This window comes from Anas acuta, chromosome 1, assembly GCF_963932015.1.
Source record: "Anas acuta chromosome 1, bAnaAcu1.1, whole genome shotgun sequence".
In the NCBI taxonomy this organism is placed as follows: domain Eukaryota; kingdom Metazoa; phylum Chordata; class Aves; order Anseriformes; family Anatidae; genus Anas; species Anas acuta.
Genome location: NC_088979.1, coordinates 70,695,246 through 70,711,275, shown reverse-complemented (window position 1 = coordinate 70,711,275; position 16,030 = coordinate 70,695,246). Strand labels below are relative to the sequence as shown.

At 42.4% G+C, this 16,030-nt stretch overlaps 2 protein-coding genes across 3 annotated transcripts in view; both read left to right on the top strand.

The window, feature by feature from the left end:
- Positions 1-9,213, top strand: part of ASMTL (acetylserotonin O-methyltransferase like) — a 28,509-nt gene extending 19,296 nt beyond the window's left edge. The window contains exons 10-13 of one of the 2 annotated variants that reach the window (XM_068681868.1): positions 820-949; positions 2,004-2,147; positions 2,688-2,810; positions 8,523-9,213. In XM_068681868.1, the coding sequence (XP_068537969.1) occupies positions 820-949; positions 2,004-2,147; positions 2,688-2,810; positions 8,523-8,737 (612 nt within the window). In that variant the 3' untranslated portion in view covers positions 8,738-9,213. Of the gene's footprint in view, positions 1-819; positions 950-2,003; positions 2,148-2,687; positions 2,811-3,825; positions 4,176-8,522 lie in introns of those variants that run through there. The other variant, XM_068681861.1, reaches the window with a different exon arrangement.
- Positions 9,214-11,372: 2,159 nt separating this feature from the next.
- Positions 11,373-14,917, top strand: SLC25A6 (solute carrier family 25 member 6). Its single transcript, XM_068681908.1, has 4 exons — positions 11,373-11,568; positions 12,386-12,872; positions 13,655-13,795; positions 14,276-14,917. The coding sequence occupies exons 1-4, from the start codon at positions 11,458-11,460 to the stop codon at positions 14,431-14,433; spliced, it is 897 nt and encodes a 298-aa protein (XP_068538009.1). The 5' UTR covers positions 11,373-11,457; the 3' UTR covers positions 14,434-14,917.
- The last annotated feature ends 1,113 nt before the right edge of the window (positions 14,918-16,030 follow it).

The following is a 16,030-nucleotide window of genomic DNA, read 5'->3' as shown; positions in this document are numbered from 1 at the left end:
ACTATACACTATATACTATACCACAGCCTGGAGATCCTTCCACATCATGGTAGCTATAAAGAGATATGAAACCAATGAGGCCAGTAGGAAAGTGAGACAGAAATTCATGCTTTATGCATAATTTCAGAGCTTGAGGAACAAGTTTCTGGTACTGAGTACTTTCTTGTCAAGTAATAAAAAAAAATAAGTAAACGTCACTAGCTTTAACGTTTTTGTCTAAAGTTATGGCCTGCTCATCTAATCGTTTTCCCATTATGGGAGAATAAAAGAATTAAATGAAAGTAATTTGAGGATATCAGGAAGAACAAACATATTTAGGAGACTGTGGCAGGAAAAAAAAATTGATCATTTTTTTTGCAAAAGTTTCTAAGTCTGGAGACATCTTGCTGTGGAGAAAAGCTGTTAGTGAATGTATATCAAAGACATAGTGTTGCTTTAAAAACTGTTCAGATTACCTCGTCTTGCTATGTTACCTCTGTGTCAGTGGACAAAAGTGATGAATTTAACAGCAGGAGACGTCACTGAGACTGTGTCCAAACTAGCTAGGTGTGTGTCCTCTGAGACATCCTACAAAAGATGTCTGTGTGACAGTTCTGGAGAGGATGCAGAAATCTGCTTGTTGCTACAGTGAAGCAGCTTGTCACTACTGAAGGACATGGATGGGCAACTAGTCAATGGTGCTTTAGCTGATATTTAATTTCAGAATTCTCATGTCAATCGTGCATAAGGGCACCTACTGCCTTTGTCAAACATAATCTCAACATTCCTAAGTAACGAAAATAAATGCCAATGACTGTGTTTTTGTTTTTTCCTTCTTAGGACTATTATCACAGCCAGGAGGTGAAGCAGCGTTTTATGGCTGCCATGCACAGCATTGCCCACCTGACAGCACGAGATGTGGCTACAGCATTTGATCTTTCACAGTTTAAGTCTACTTGTGATTTAGGAGGTATGGTCTGTAATTGAGCTTGCGTGCAAATTACAGGGAAGAGCTTGATTTCAGTTCCATATTTTGTTACTTAAAACACGTACGTTTTTCCACTTGAATGAAGTAAAATGGTCTAATACTGTTATTTTTCTGGTGCTGTAAAGTCAAAATTAAAGTGCAATTAACTGAAAGCAAAGCTCTTTAAAAGATACTTGAGTAACATGAAATAAGTGAACATTTGTCATGATTAGTTACATGCTGACACATAGCTCGACAAAGAAAATAAGGAGGTTTGTGGCTTAGCTGATTTTGATTTTGAAAACTCCCTTTCAGTGTTTGTGTGTTAGGCTTGAAACACAGTACTGCTAGTACAAAAATTTGGATTCTTTTAAAATGAATTGAGTTGTTCTGCAGTTCTAATGTTTTTATTTTTTTTCTCCAATTAATACCTAAGATGACCACCGAAGTGTTGAATACTGATGATAGACCTGAAGAAACAATCCTTGTTAGTGTCCTTCTACACTGGTCTTGGAGTGGCAAAAAGGGGATGTTACTATACAGGGAAAAGATCCAATGTAAAAAAAAAAAAAAAAAAAAGCTTAGTGCCTGGGGAGATGGACATCATGTCAGAGGAATTAACAGAATAGTGGTACAACCTTTGCAACTTGTGCAGAGACTTCAAGATGTTACCACCCCTATCCTTTTGTATGCTGGAGAGTATTTGTCAAACTTCAGATATGAGTGCTTTATATCTGGTAAATAGTTCTAGTGTACTTCATCCACAAATTACAAGTCCATTAGTCGTGGTGCTTAAAAAAATAAAAAGGCACAAACACGTAGTGGTATCAAAGGTCATATTGTCAAGCCTGTGACAGAATAAGAAATAATGCATTACCCAAGCTTTAAGGCATTGTTCACTGGGAGGTGTTATTGACAGTGTTAATTTTAGAGCTTACTAGCTACCTCTAATTCTGTGTTAATGTATTTCTTAATGTTACATAGAGCCTTATCCTTAAAAATGTATGCAAATTTTGGGAGAAAAGATTTGATTTTGACTTTTTAAAACTTTCAACAGGTTGTACTGGAGCTTTGGCTCATGAATTAATACAAATATACCCAAATATGAAGGTTACAGTGTTTGACCTTCCAGAAGTCATTGCAAACATCTCTTACTTTCAGCCTTCAGAACAATGCGCAGCTCCAGTGACATTTGTATCAGGTAAATGTAATGTGATGTTTCCTTGTTTCTGTTATCCTGAAGCATAGAGCATGCTCTTTTTCTGTGGAGAATGGTATGCTGCCCTGCTCCAATCCCAAACCTGTTTTAGTACAAGGCAGGGCGGGCTCACACATGCTAAATAGGGCCATTGTACTTCTGACTGGAGTCAGCAAACTGACTGTGGCCAGAGAGTGGGGCTAAATAAGGAAGTATGAATTTAAATAAACTTGTTACTTCTGGGAGTAGAGTCTTGCTGTATGTCCTTATATCAGGCTTTTCATTTCTAGGCAGGATCAACATGGTGGTTACAAAAGACTTCATTTTTTTTCCCTCCTTGCTTTCAGCTTTCTCTCCATCTTAACATGTTACAGAATTCTAACCTGTGATCTGCTTTACTCTTAAACTATCCTTAACTACAAATCAGCGTATTGCTACCCATGTTTGTTCATCTTTCTTACCTTACCCGCACTGAAACTCCTAGTTCCATCTTAGTGTTTCCATTTCCTTCTGCAGGAGTGCACTAACTCTCCTTTTCAACAGGTGACTTCTTCAAAGATAATCTTCCAGAAGCAGATCTTTATATCCTTTCACGCATTCTTCATGACTGGCCAGATGAAAGGATTCATGTACTGCTAAGTAAAATATCAGCTGTTTGCAAACCAGGTAAGTTTTTAATCTCATGCATTTACAGGTCCATATTAATACAGTCATAACAAGTTCATATTAAAAAATGCATATTTTTGTCTAATCATAGCAGCCTATGCTTGAATTAATACTTTGCATTAAGTTTGCATATTTGCCTTCTTTAATAAAAAAGAAAAAGTAAACAAAGCTTCTAATAAAACTACATAAAAGAAGCCCTTACTGTAGTTGCAGATTTTGCATGCAACTGCTTCATATTATCTCTCTGCCATACCCAACCTTTCTTGCAAAGAACTGTATCACCAACTACTGAAGTACTTGTCTCCATCCAAACTACAAGCAGGCTGACTAAAGTGGCTTCAAGTTAATTGAGGAGGGGCAGTTTATTCTGTTAGTCAGTAGTGCTAACAGTAGTGGAGTTCAGTAATACTTGAGGTACAGATTTCTTGAGAACTATATAGGTTGAGAAATACAAAGCACAAGCATCTTGTGCTTTCTCCTACATCAACAATACAAAAGATCAAAAGGGAAGACAAAGAAGCAAGAGAAAAACCTGAGTGCTGTATTCAACTAATTCCTTAATCTAAGGGGATTAACTGTAGCTATGAAGTTTGTTTCACAAAAGAGCATTCCAAATAAGATCTAGGTTGGTAAGCATAATTCTGTTTATAAACTTTAAAAAAAAACTGTGGATGACTGTCTTATTTTCTTATACAAAGACTGGGGGATGACAGATGCTTAAAGGAGTTGCTTGGTTCAAATGGTAATGAGACTGAGTAAAAAAAAAAAAAAAAACACAGTCAGGAAGTGGTCTGAACTTCAGTGAAGTGGAGGCAGTTCTCAAACCTCCCTCTTCGTCCTAACTAATGTTTTTGTCCAGGAAGAGATTAGTGAGAATAAATTCATGATTGACACTGAGGTCTGTGAAAACACTGGTCTGAGGGGGACTTATCTATAACGGTCTCTGAACAAAACACTAAAAATGTGAAGCTAGAAATAATTTACTGAAGCACTTCTGGTTGTTTTGGAAATGCAGGAAGTGCCTTGCTAGTGGCAGAAATTGTGCTTGACGAGCAGAAGACGCACCCTGCTAGAGCTGTGCTACAGTCCCTCAGTATGACTGAAGGCAAGCAGAGAAGTGGCTCGGAATATAAACAGCTACTGGAGAAATATGGATTCACAGATGTACAAATTAAGATCACAGGAACCTTACTAGATGCTGTTCTGTGCTTCAAGAAGAATCTGTCACCTTAGTGTGAACAGAAGTAACATGGGATGATGAGTTCTTATAACACTTATGCTGGTTGACGATGTCAGTTTAAGATTGTTTTGACCCTGTATGTGAAACATAATTATTACAGGCTTTGAATAAAAAGTTGGACTGTTGCTTGTGCAGGAATGAGTTCTATGCTTTAAAAAGTATTTGGGGCAGATTGAAAGCTGTGTATGAAAAAACTTCTGTACACTTTGGCTAGTCCGCAGACTATGTTCAACTTGGAGTTGATGTAGCTGTATAGCAGCAAGTTAAAAATGACAAGCTTTCATGAGCCTCATTAATATCTGCTTTCTTGGGCCTTAAAGCTACAGAATTCTCCCTCTGCAGTATATTCAGTGGTCACTACGCATTTTTATCAGAAATGTAAAAATAATAATGATACTCTATCAAAATCAGGATGGTAGTCCTCTTTTTCACTTTTGTGGGGCTTTACTGAAAAGCAACTGAAGGATAACATTTTTAGGCTTTTTTTTTTTTTTTTGCCTTGGGCAAAAGGGAAAATAGAACAAAGCTCCAACATGTTCCCACAAGAGCAGTAGTGTCACGAGCTTCAGCAGCCTCTAACCTCCAGACATAATATATACCCCACAGGCTGCAATTGAGAGCTGTTCCTATTGGTTCCTATCGGTTTTGTTTCTTCTGAATACAGATCTGTGACTACATACGACTTCTGTCTCATTTGGCATGAATCCTAGGTGTTACAGTTTTCATAAGAGAATATGTATGAATAGAAATTTTAGCAGCTTCTTCATGTTCCAGTTTTTAACTAGAGAATTATATTCTCTATCCCCTCTCCTCAAGTAACTCATCACTTAGGTCACCACTCTTAACCTTTGTTTTTTCCTGATACTTCATTGGCATTCTCCTAGATTTAAAATCCAGTTTGTGGTGGAAGCTTTCCTGGAGATTAAAGTTGCTTTCCAGAACTAGCTTTCTTGTCTATCAGTTGTGAGTTTCTTGCCGTATGTCCTGCCACGTGTTTCTACAACAGTAATCCTGATGAGCTGGGGTGATAGAGGCAGTGCCTATGTTGAATCACCGACCTCTGCAAATAAAAGTTTATGAGCAAGGTCAAGAGTTACATCTACCCGGTCTTGTTGATTAATCAGAAGTTACTTTGCTCTTTGAGCACTGAGTAAAGTGAAAGTGCTACAGTGATTCAGTTAATCACGAGGAATATGTAATACAGAGCATTTCAGCTGTACAAAATCAGGGAAATACTCCCAGAGAGGGGTGTAAGTCTTAGCAGAAGCTTTTTCTGCATGGAATTCAGCTGATCTGATCTGCATAGACATTTAGAGATAAGATGTTGAAGTACTGAATAAATTTAAAACGGTTTTCAAAACAGTTTTCTTTTCTGTATTCTAATGAAGTTTGCCATTATGCTTAACGGGTCGGTATCCTAAGACTCATTCCAGCAATTAGGTGTTTCTTACTTCATAGTTATTCATAAAGTTCATAATGCTATTCTTTAAACTGCGAGAAGCTGTTTTGAGTCAGAACACCTGCAATCCTAAAGTTGGCACACCTCTGTCACAGACTTAAACCTGTGCCTGTAAGTCCTGTGTACTTGCTGACTATAAAACTTAAATAGCACATTCTTGGTTACCACACAGCCTCAGTGTACTCTGTGATTAAAGTGCAGCACTTTATATGCAGTGAGCTTTATTCCCTTGGGCATGGTGTCTGTGGTAAAGTACGACCGCAGCTCTGCTGGGCTCTTCATGAGACTTCCTTTTTGTAAAGTATTCTGAGGTATGAATGAAAGCTATTTATAATAAAATATTTCATAAATAAATATTACTTATAAATGTTAAATTAGCAAATATTAAATTAATACCGTGCTGTGTTGCTAGTGGGTTCAGGATCACTTTCCTAGCTACTTTTGCCTTAAAAAGGAGGCTAATACAAACTGTAGACAAATCTGCTTTGCTGAACAGTCTGAATGTAGTCTATATTCCTGGATGTCTCCAAACAAAATAGATTGTTCTATTTTAGAAACTGGTCTTGCAGTGAGAAGAAAAGATGCAAGCTGCTTTTTTACCTTCCCAAGTGGCTTGCATCATCCACACCCCTCAACTTTTACCATAGTCAGGAGACTGGGCAGAGCAAAGGAATACTCCTGAAAGAATTTAAGAGGAGGTAGCTGTGAGACCTTAATAAATGTGAGCAAGTCCAGTGGAAGTCATGAAGATGGCTTGGGGCTGCATTATGTGGCTTGTGAGGAGAGCCTTGAAGGAAATGTACCTCAATCTAGAATAGGTGGTTTGGGGGGAAATCTGGCCTTTCACTGCCAAAGAGACAGATACCAAAAAGACAGAGCCAGGCTCTTCATTATGGTGTGCAGTGTGGAGTGAGAGAGCATGGGCATAACTGGGAAGAGACTGACTGGATATCAAGGGGAGGGGAAGGGAGAATCACTGTATAGGTAATTAAGTGTAGGAGCAGGTTGTCCAGAGAGTCTGTGGATCTCTGTCCTTGGAGGTTTCAAGATCTGAGGACAATGCCCTGAACAAGCTGATCTGACTGTAGAGCTGCCCTGCTTTGAGCAGGGCTGGAGACTTGCAGTCCTTTTTGTCCTAAGGTGTTCTGTAATCATTCAGTCACCTGAGAAATCATAAATTCATCTTCTCTCATTAATGTTCAAACTCTGTCCTTCTGGAGAAGGCTGGTATTGTTTGCTGACTGGTGAAAGGGGTGGAGTTAATGGCATTGCACTGAAAAGATTTCCTGAGCAGTGGGTGCAAGAAAACTTGGGTCCGTTAACTAATCAAGTCATAAGGAATGAAGGAGCTAAGTTTTAAAATCCAAATAAATTGCTGCTAATAAAGGCTGTAGGTTTTCTGTTACTTTCTTGGGAAATGGCATTCAGTGATGTCTTCTTGAAGATGCTGTCTTGCCCACATTCTTCTTTAACAAATAGTTTGGAGGAAATCTGATGCACTGGATTTTTTTTTTATTTTTTTTTTGAGGTGGAGAATCACAGGTTGAAAAAATGGTAGATGAATGAGATAGATAATGCCTATTCTGTTTGTGCCCCCCTCTGGGGGTATACAAAATTTGGACACTCTTCCAAAGTTGTACCACAGTGATAACTTAAAAATGACAGTCCTGCATCACTCTACCTAGTATTTGCTGTGTAATCTGAGACTGTAGTACTCACCTCTGTTAAAGGCAAAGGAGAATCACACAAGAAGGGTGAGAGAGAACAGAAACTACAGATTCTTGACAAATAGGGTTCATTTTTGTAGCCTGAGATACCTAAACATTAGGCATTCAAGTCATCTAGTCACCTCAAGCTCCTATTGCTAGAGAACAGGTATTTTCAGTAGATGCATCATTTTGCCTATTTATGAAAGGAAATTTCCTGGGCTTTGTATGGAAATTGATTGTACATTTAATGGTGGATAGTCTGTAAGAAAGCTAACTGAAATGCATTTAATTTTTTGATATCTGAATTCAGACAAAAATCCCATGGGGGAGAGAATGTAGGTTCAGATCACCTCAGATATGCTTGGCTAATTATTTTTCTTTGTGAAGCGCTTGTTCACGGCAGCATAAGTGGCTTGAACTTGCCTTAAGGTAACTAATAATATGGTGACGATGTAGAGATCTCAATAAGCTTTCAGAAGGACTTCAATGACACCTGATAGTAACACAGACCTCATCCAGCAATTTTATTGTCAAATCCCAAGCTGCAGTGTTATGCTTCATTTTTTTTTATTGATTGCTAAATGTCAGAAGTGTACTGATTGGAATGGCAGAGGGGATTGTCTTCATGATCAGAACACAGTTATTAATATTGTGCAGCACTTAATACTAAAATCACTGTACAATGCTGGCATTTTGGTCTGAGTTGGTGGCCTCCTATCTCTACTGTGCCAAGAGAAACTTCTGTGTAAGATGCTGGTCCAAAAGACAGTAAGTAAAACAAGCATTGGTTTGCCAGTAATCCCCTCACTTGTGTCTTCCCTTTCATGGGTCTGAAGATGGAGGAAGAGGCTGTGTGAGCACAGAGTAACTCAAGTTCTGCTCTCCACCCTTGGTCGCTCCCACCAGGAGAACCTCAGTTTGTACAGAAATAAGGTGCAATGTTGGCTGCTGCTGTAATACCTGCCATCCACCACAATTTCAATATGAACATGGATCGGCCATATAGTCCAAAGAAATATAACTACTATACTTACCTTACTGCTTTCCATAGCAGTCACACCAAGTCTACAGTAGCCCCCTCTTGCCTTGCAAACATCTGTGACGTGTGTTGGATTTTCCTGTGGTTTTTATAAGAGTAGTGGATTCTACATTTAATATTGGTTGGCCATTTAAAATACAGCAAATGAATAAATGAAAAATGGACTCAATCTGTGTCCTATGTTTTGCACAGTTATATATGGTAGCAGAAATTCTCTTGCTGGATAACGGATTAGCACTGTTGCATGCATTTGTTTTTAAATTAGGCTGTGGGATTTTGCTGGCTGAAATGGTACTGGCTGATGAGAAGAAGAGCAGGAGCACAGCTTTGCTTCAGTCTTTGAACATGCTTGTGCAGACAGAGGGAAAGGAGAGAAGTGGCTCTGAATACCGAGGTTTACTGGAACAACATGGATTCGCGAATGTGAAAATCAAATTGACAGGAAATTTGTTAGATGTCATTCTCTGCATTAAGACATAGGGAAAAAAAATCTACCAGTAAAATCTGGATCATGGTTGATGTCTTGTAACTATGTAAGTATATTCTGTTTCCCAATATAAAAAAAAAAAAGATGTAACTGGAGTTACTCTTAACATTTTAAAAAGTGTTTGCATTTATTTTAAATTCGAGTAAAGTTCAAAATAAAGAATGTGCTGGCAACACTTGATGGCACTGATACCTACTGTAGTTGCACAACACTTGTAGTACGGTCAGAACCAGGCTCCAAACCAATGGTATCAGCAGCCTTACAGTAGTATTGACGTTGCTGAGAAGTCAGTTTCTCTGTACTGGGTGCAATTCAAACAGTCCAACTTTTAGACCAGCGCACATTGATTGCTTTGTCCCCGCTTCAGGAGGTTAATGCAGGTATAACTTCAACACCATCCACTTTAATACCATTTTTGTTTTTATAGTCTCCACTGTAAATAAAGAACTATTATCCCATTTACTACTTACATGTAGCTCTGCATTCATTTGCATATTATTTTTTATACACTTCTTTTTCTTTGCATCTTTTTTTCAACATATTCTCCTCTTTTTCATAGTCCACAGTTTAGTTAAATGTTTCAAATGCAATTTATAGTAGTTCCTCCTTATTTTTTGCTCACCTCTTTTCTTTATTGTCCCCCAGTTGCGTGTGCACTCTTTATGTGGTAAGAAAGTGTGTGGGCACAACAGGATTCCAAGTGGGGGGGGGAGGGGGGCTGACTGCCACTATACAGACAGGGTTGAGCCTGAGATGCAGGAGGTGCCACTCTGCCTACCATGAAGGCTTTTGCTCCCGTTACCTACCTGTAACTGATTCCTGGGATTCCTTTTCTTGTCCTTCCTCCCTCACAGCAGTGCTCCAGTTCAGCCTCGGGGCTTGTTTTCCCCTTAGTAATTAAGTGAATGAATATCATCACATTGCTGTGGTCTCCAGCCACAGGGCTCAGTCATTTGCAAGCCTCAGAAAACTGAGGGCTGTGGAAGCAGGCTGCTCCTCAGGAAGCACATTGTTCTCCTATCTACATCCGTTTACAAAGATGGGCTGGAAGGGCCATGACACCAAGTATTCAATAATAGACATCGTGTGTATGTGTGAAAATCAATGATAAAAATCACACTCGCTTCAGTGCAACTGGCTTACCTTCTTTTCCCCTTCCTAAACTTGTTAAACACTATCTCATAAAATGCATTAAAGCATTCACCTGTGTAGCATGGAAATGTTAACTGTTAAATGAAGCCAGGAAACAGCACTATTGTCATGGCGTAGACAAGATTGGAAGAACTAGAGCAGAAGCTTGTCAAGATCAAGATTCCTCTGTGTTCTGTGAAGTTTCTGGAATAGACAGCTGCATAAAAGCACAAGTTTCATCTGTTGTTTTTTTTTGTTTGTTTTTTTTTTTTTTTTTTTTCGTCTTAGCTATAATTAGAGATGAGATGTGGGGGCACTGCATTTGGTTTAAGAACATCCTCCTCCTCCTTTTTAGCCCTGTGTAGCTCTTATGAAAGTAGATAGCAGAATACAAAATTTTTTAAAGAAAACTAAAATTTTAGTTAAAGAAAAATAAAATTTTCAGCCTGGAGAAGAGGAGGCTCAGGGGCAACCTTATCGCTCTCTACAGATACCTTAAAGGAGGCTGTAGAGAGGTGGGGGTTGGCCTGTTCTCCCACGTGCCTGGTGACAGGACGAGGGGGAATGGGTTTAAGTTGCGCCAGGGGAGTTTTAGGTTAGATGTTAGGAAGAACTTCTTTACTGAAAGGGTTGTTAGACATTGGAAAAGGCTACCCAGGGAGGTGGTGGAGTCACCATCCCTGGAAGTCTTTAAAAGACGTTTAGATGTAGAGCTTAGGGATATGGTTTAGTGGGGACTGTTAGTGTTAGGTCAGAGGTTGGACTCGGTGATATTGAGGTCTTTTCCAACCTAGAAATTCTGTGATTCTGTGAAAATAAAATAAACAAAGCAGCACAGAAACAAGAGGAAAAGAATGATGCTAAAGAGAAAACGAGATTTCCCCCAGTCAGATGCATCTGAGAGCTCCAAGGTGAACAGGACAACCACTGACTAAACAATTTCTTATCGCAAAGGTTTCATACATTTCACTTTCATTTTGCAAACTGACAGCACCAGAGTCCCAGCGAGCGAAATTCTTTTCTCGCCAGCATAAAGTTTTATGGGGAAGAAAATCCCAGCCTAGATAACTGCGTGCACGGGGTCCGGGTTACGAAGGGTCCCGTGGATACCCCGGCTCAGGTCACTGCATAGCGCACACACCCCCCCGTAACCGCTGGTTTCGGGCGCCTCAGCCGCCGCAGCTTTGCGGTTGGGCCGCCAGGTCATCCGTGTCCCAGCACGGCCGGCTCTATTCACGCCTGTGGGGAGCGCCCGGTGGAAGCGCGGGCGGTTACGGGACCTAACGCAGGGCAGCGGCCGCTGCGCTCCGCCAGGCCGAGGCGGCGCAGCCCGACTGGCGCCTGGGGGGGTGGGGGGGGGGCCGTGAGGGGGGAGCAACGGCCGCAACGGCCGCCCTCAGCCGGCTCGGCCCCGCCCCCCGGCGGCTCGGCCAATGGGGTGCGAGGCGAGGGGCGTGTCCGGCGGGGCCCCGGCATTTAGCTCATGCGCGGGGACGGCGCCGCCCTTTCGGCGCGAGCGGCGGCAGCGGCGTCGGTTGAACCCCCCCCTGCTTCCTGTCCCGGTGCGGTGCCAGCGGCGGCCATGGCGGAGCAGGCCATCTCCTTCCTCAAGGACTTCCTGGCGGGCGGCGTGGCCGCGGCCATCAGCAAGACGGCGGTGGCGCCCATCGAGCGGGTCAAGCTCCTGCTGCAGGTCGGCGGCGCGGCCGGGCCCGGTGACCTTCCCTCCCTCCCTCCCTTCCCTTCCCTTCCCTTCCCTTCCCTCAGCCTCAGGCCGTTGGCAACCGGTGGGGGGGGGGAGGGGAGCGGCCGTTGCCCGCGCGAGACAAAGGGGCTGCCCCCCCCCCCCCCCCTTGTATGTGGGGGGGTAGGGGGTGGTCACGTGGGCGGTGGTCGCGCGCGGCGGCGGGTGGAAGCCGGTTCCGCTACGCGGGGGCGGGGCGGGGCCGGGGGAGGGGGCGGCGCGCGCTGTCACTTCCTCGCGCCGAGGGCGCCGGGGCGCTTGAGGAGGGGCGGCCGCGCGCCGCCATCTTTGGGGCGGGCTTCACGTGACGCCGCGCCGCGGCCGCCCATTGGCTGGGAGGGAGGGCGGCGGGGCGGGGCGGCCGCGCGGCGCCCGGCGCGACCTGGGCGGGGCGGCCCCGGCGCCACAAGGTGACTCGCGTGACCTTCGCGGCCGGTAACGGGCCCCCGGCGGCCGTTAGCTGCCCCCCCAGCAGCGCTGACACTCCTGGGGGCAGCCCCTTTACAGAGGGGCTCGGCCGTCGCGCGCTAACATCGGTTTTCAGACTTAACGTTCGTGCTGACCCAGAGGGTTTTTTGGACGTTAAGCTTGTTATCAGGGGGTATGGTAACCTTACTGTGGTAACCACGGGCTCGGTCTCCATACCCAGCTGCTGTCAGGCGTTCTGGTTAGCAGCTCTTCCTGTTACGCTCCAAACAGGCTTAAGCCAAGCCGCAGTGCAGGCCTGCCAAGGCATTGAGTCAAAAATGCGTACTCTTATTTGCAGGTGCAACACGCAAGTAAACAGATTGCTGCCGATAAGCAGTACAAAGGCATCATCGATTGCGTAGTGCGTATTCCAAAGGAGCAAGGAGTGCTGTCCTTCTGGCGAGGGAATTTGGCGAATGTCATCAGATACTTCCCAACTCAAGCTCTCAACTTCGCCTTCAAGGATAAGTATAAGCAGGTGTTCCTGGGAGGAGTAGACAAGCACACTCAGTTCTGGAGGTATTTTGCTGGTAACCTGGCCTCTGGTGGTGCAGCTGGAGCCACTTCCCTCTGCTTTGTCTACCCCTTGGATTTTGCAAGAACCCGCTTGGCAGCTGATGTTGGAAAAGCTGGTGCAGACAGAGAATTCTCTGGTCTAGGGGACTGTCTAGTCAAAATCACCAAGTCTGATGGTCTGCGTGGCTTGTACCAAGGGTTCAATGTCTCTGTCCAGGGCATCATCATCTATAGAGCTGCCTACTTTGGAATCTACGATACAGCAAAAGGTAAAATTTCAGGAGGGAGTTGATGAACCTTTTTGGTTCATCATTTGGTTCAATTTGCAGAATTGTATTGCCTGTTTATGTCTGTTCTCGCATGTCACTTTGTTTGCTCTGTCTATAGCTTACGTAAGTGTGGGGGCAGAAGGGGGTGTCTTGGTCAGCATCAGTGTGACCTGCCAGTGGCGCTGTTCAAAGCAAATCTTCAGGATGTATTGATAGTGCAGGCTGCTTTTGAATTTTCCTTTTGTTTTACTTGGAGTTAAAAACCAGCAGGTTTTCTTTATAGCAGTAATGTTTGTTGGTAACCATACACAAATATTGTAAGTTTGGTTTTGCTCGCTGAGTTGCTGTAGTTACATTAGACCAATTTGGGTGTGCTTAGCAGAATTGGTTTGAGCAGTGCTTTCAGAAATCATTTGTTTAAGCTTGACTTCTGGGTGTGGGAATAATGGGTGTGTATAGTTCATTAAAATTTATAGGGACAATGCATTATTCTAGTAACCCTTATTTGTATAAACACCCGGGGAATGATTAAAACACTTCCGTGCCAGTCTGAAAGCATCTTGGTGCCTAAATTTTGATTACTGAGAATATAAAATACTGTGGGTTTCCTTGATTTTTTTTTCTACATAGCCTAAGTGTGCTTCAAGTGTATCAAGCGTCTTGTTGCAGCTTAAATCATAGCTTTACAATGTTTTGTAAAAGCTAGGAAAGTAGCTGTTGTTGTGCAGTGAACTGAAGGAGGGTGTGGAGGATAAAAAGCTAATTAGTTTTTTTTATTGCAGGCATGCTGCCAGATCCCAGAAATACTCACATTGTTATCAGCTGGATGATTGCACAGACAGTGACAGCTGTGGCTGGTGTGGTTTCCTATCCTTTCGATACTGTGCGGCGTAGGATGATGATGCAGTCGGGACGCAAAGGAGGTAGGCTGTTACTCCCTGTGGTTCTTCATGCAGCACTAACAAGACGGAGTTCCTAACGGTCATCCCTCAGCACTTCCAGTTCCTTATTGCATAAATATCTGTTAACTTTAATTATGTTTAAGTAGTACGAGGCAATTGAGTAAGGCTCACAATCTGTGGTGTTTGTGAGGAATTATGCTGAAGACTTCTCTTTGTGGAATATGAATTGGGTAAATGGGCTGGCTCTTTACAGTGGCAAGCTACGTGAAAGCAATGAGTTGACAGTATGAATGCCATAAGAACATTTCAGATTCTTTTGTGACATAACTTACAATAACTAGGCAGGCAGGTAGCAAGATTTTCTGTTGCCTGAGCTAGTATTGTGGTAGTCTTAAAGCAAGGTGTGGGACATGAAGTAGCTAGGGAAGTGAAATGGCAGTTGCTAGAGACACCTGAGGTACAATTACAGGAGCTAAAAATCACTTTGCTCTTTTTCTACAGCTGATATCATGTACTCTGGAACGATTGACTGCTGGCGGAAGATTGCAAGGGATGAGGGAGGAAAGGCGTTCTTCAAGGGTGCATGGTCTAATGTTCTCCGAGGCATGGGGGGAGCTTTCGTGCTTGTGCTGTATGATGAATTCAAGAAAGTCATTTAAGCGGCCTAACTAGAATTTGAAATCAAGTTGAGCAGATCATGTAGAATAACTACCATTATGGACCATTGACCTTCAAGAAATTCCTGTGAGTCTTATTTATCAGAGCCAGATGATATTTGTAGATGGGGCTGGAAACTGACATACAGAACTGATCCATTTCATGGTAACCTGTGTGAAGACACTGAATCTGGCAGTTCAGTGTGGTGACTTGTTTCAGCAATGAGAAATCAGCGTCACTGGTTCAGGGTCCAAAGTGGCTGGGTCCAAGTTAGGTAGAAAAGCATTGTATGCCCATGGATCAGTCCCCAGTTTCAAGTCCTATCTGTTTTAGGACCATAAAATTGTCTTTGAAAGTACTTGCTAACAAATCATTCTTTTCCACTTGTACTGAAGCACTATGTACCATTTTGCACAGCTGAACATCTAGCAATTTTGTTCTTAAATTGGGGCATTCTGCTGTAAAACAATAAACATACTTACTCTGTCTGTGTTGAAATTATTACATCGAAGCTTTGGGAAGGCCTCTTTTCTCTGAAAACTTGTTTTGGATAATGGTTCATCTGATACACTTACACTGCACTATAACAGAATAAGCTTGATTTTATTAAAATAATTGAATGTGAGACCTTTGAAGAAAAAAGCATAGGTTGTACTAATAGAAACCACTCCCATTCTTTGTGCCTGATTGTGTATGATGGGCTGCTGCAAGTGGCTTTTTGCATGATTCTTAAGAATTGATTTGCAGCTTTTCATGTGATGTAAAATGAGGGTTTTTCTGTTGTAGCACTTCAAGGACCCAAAGTCGCAAGGGCTGTCAAAAAGTGATGTTCTTGCCCTTCGCAAAGCAACTTAAAATGGAATATATATATTTTTTAAGTTAATATAGAAAGCAACACAGGACATTCATGCAAAAACCCAGGAACCCAGTTAAATGCCTTTAATGTTTGAGTGACCTGTCTATTGTATTGTTGCTGCTATTTGGAAATGCTGATCTTGCCACTCAAGAGTGTGTTCGGCCTGATCTCTAGCAGTGGTCAGTACCTCTGTGGAAGATAGATTTAATCTGAAATGAAGCTCAGTTTTAGAGGTGCAGTTAGGATATGTGACAGGGAATATGTGTGATCCTGTGTAGCTTTAAAATAGAGGTAACAGTAGGTCAGCCTTCACTAATAACTGAATAATGTCTACTTTCAAGGATTGTCTGAAGACTAGAAACAGGTAGTACATTATCTCAAATGGCAGTATGAGGAATTAAGTCTGTGATCTGCGTATGTGTGTATAATCTTGCTTTTGTACTCTGTAATCTACAAGGATGTGGGGAGACCAGTAAAGGAAGACAAGGTGTTCATCTTCCAGTCATGTTCTTAAGAACTTGCCCTGTATCTGAAAGAAACTATGGCATTGTATGAGTCACTGAAGGCTGACTGAGCTGAGGTTTTTTTGTGCCTTCTGAGGTTGCTACTCAAGATGAGGTATTTAAATTTACTACATGGCTTTGTCTGATTATTTGGCTCCAACATGATGTTCCTTGGCACAAGCACTGCATTCAACATCTTTATATGAGTGTAAGTACATTCCATAGCTACTTTGTACACAG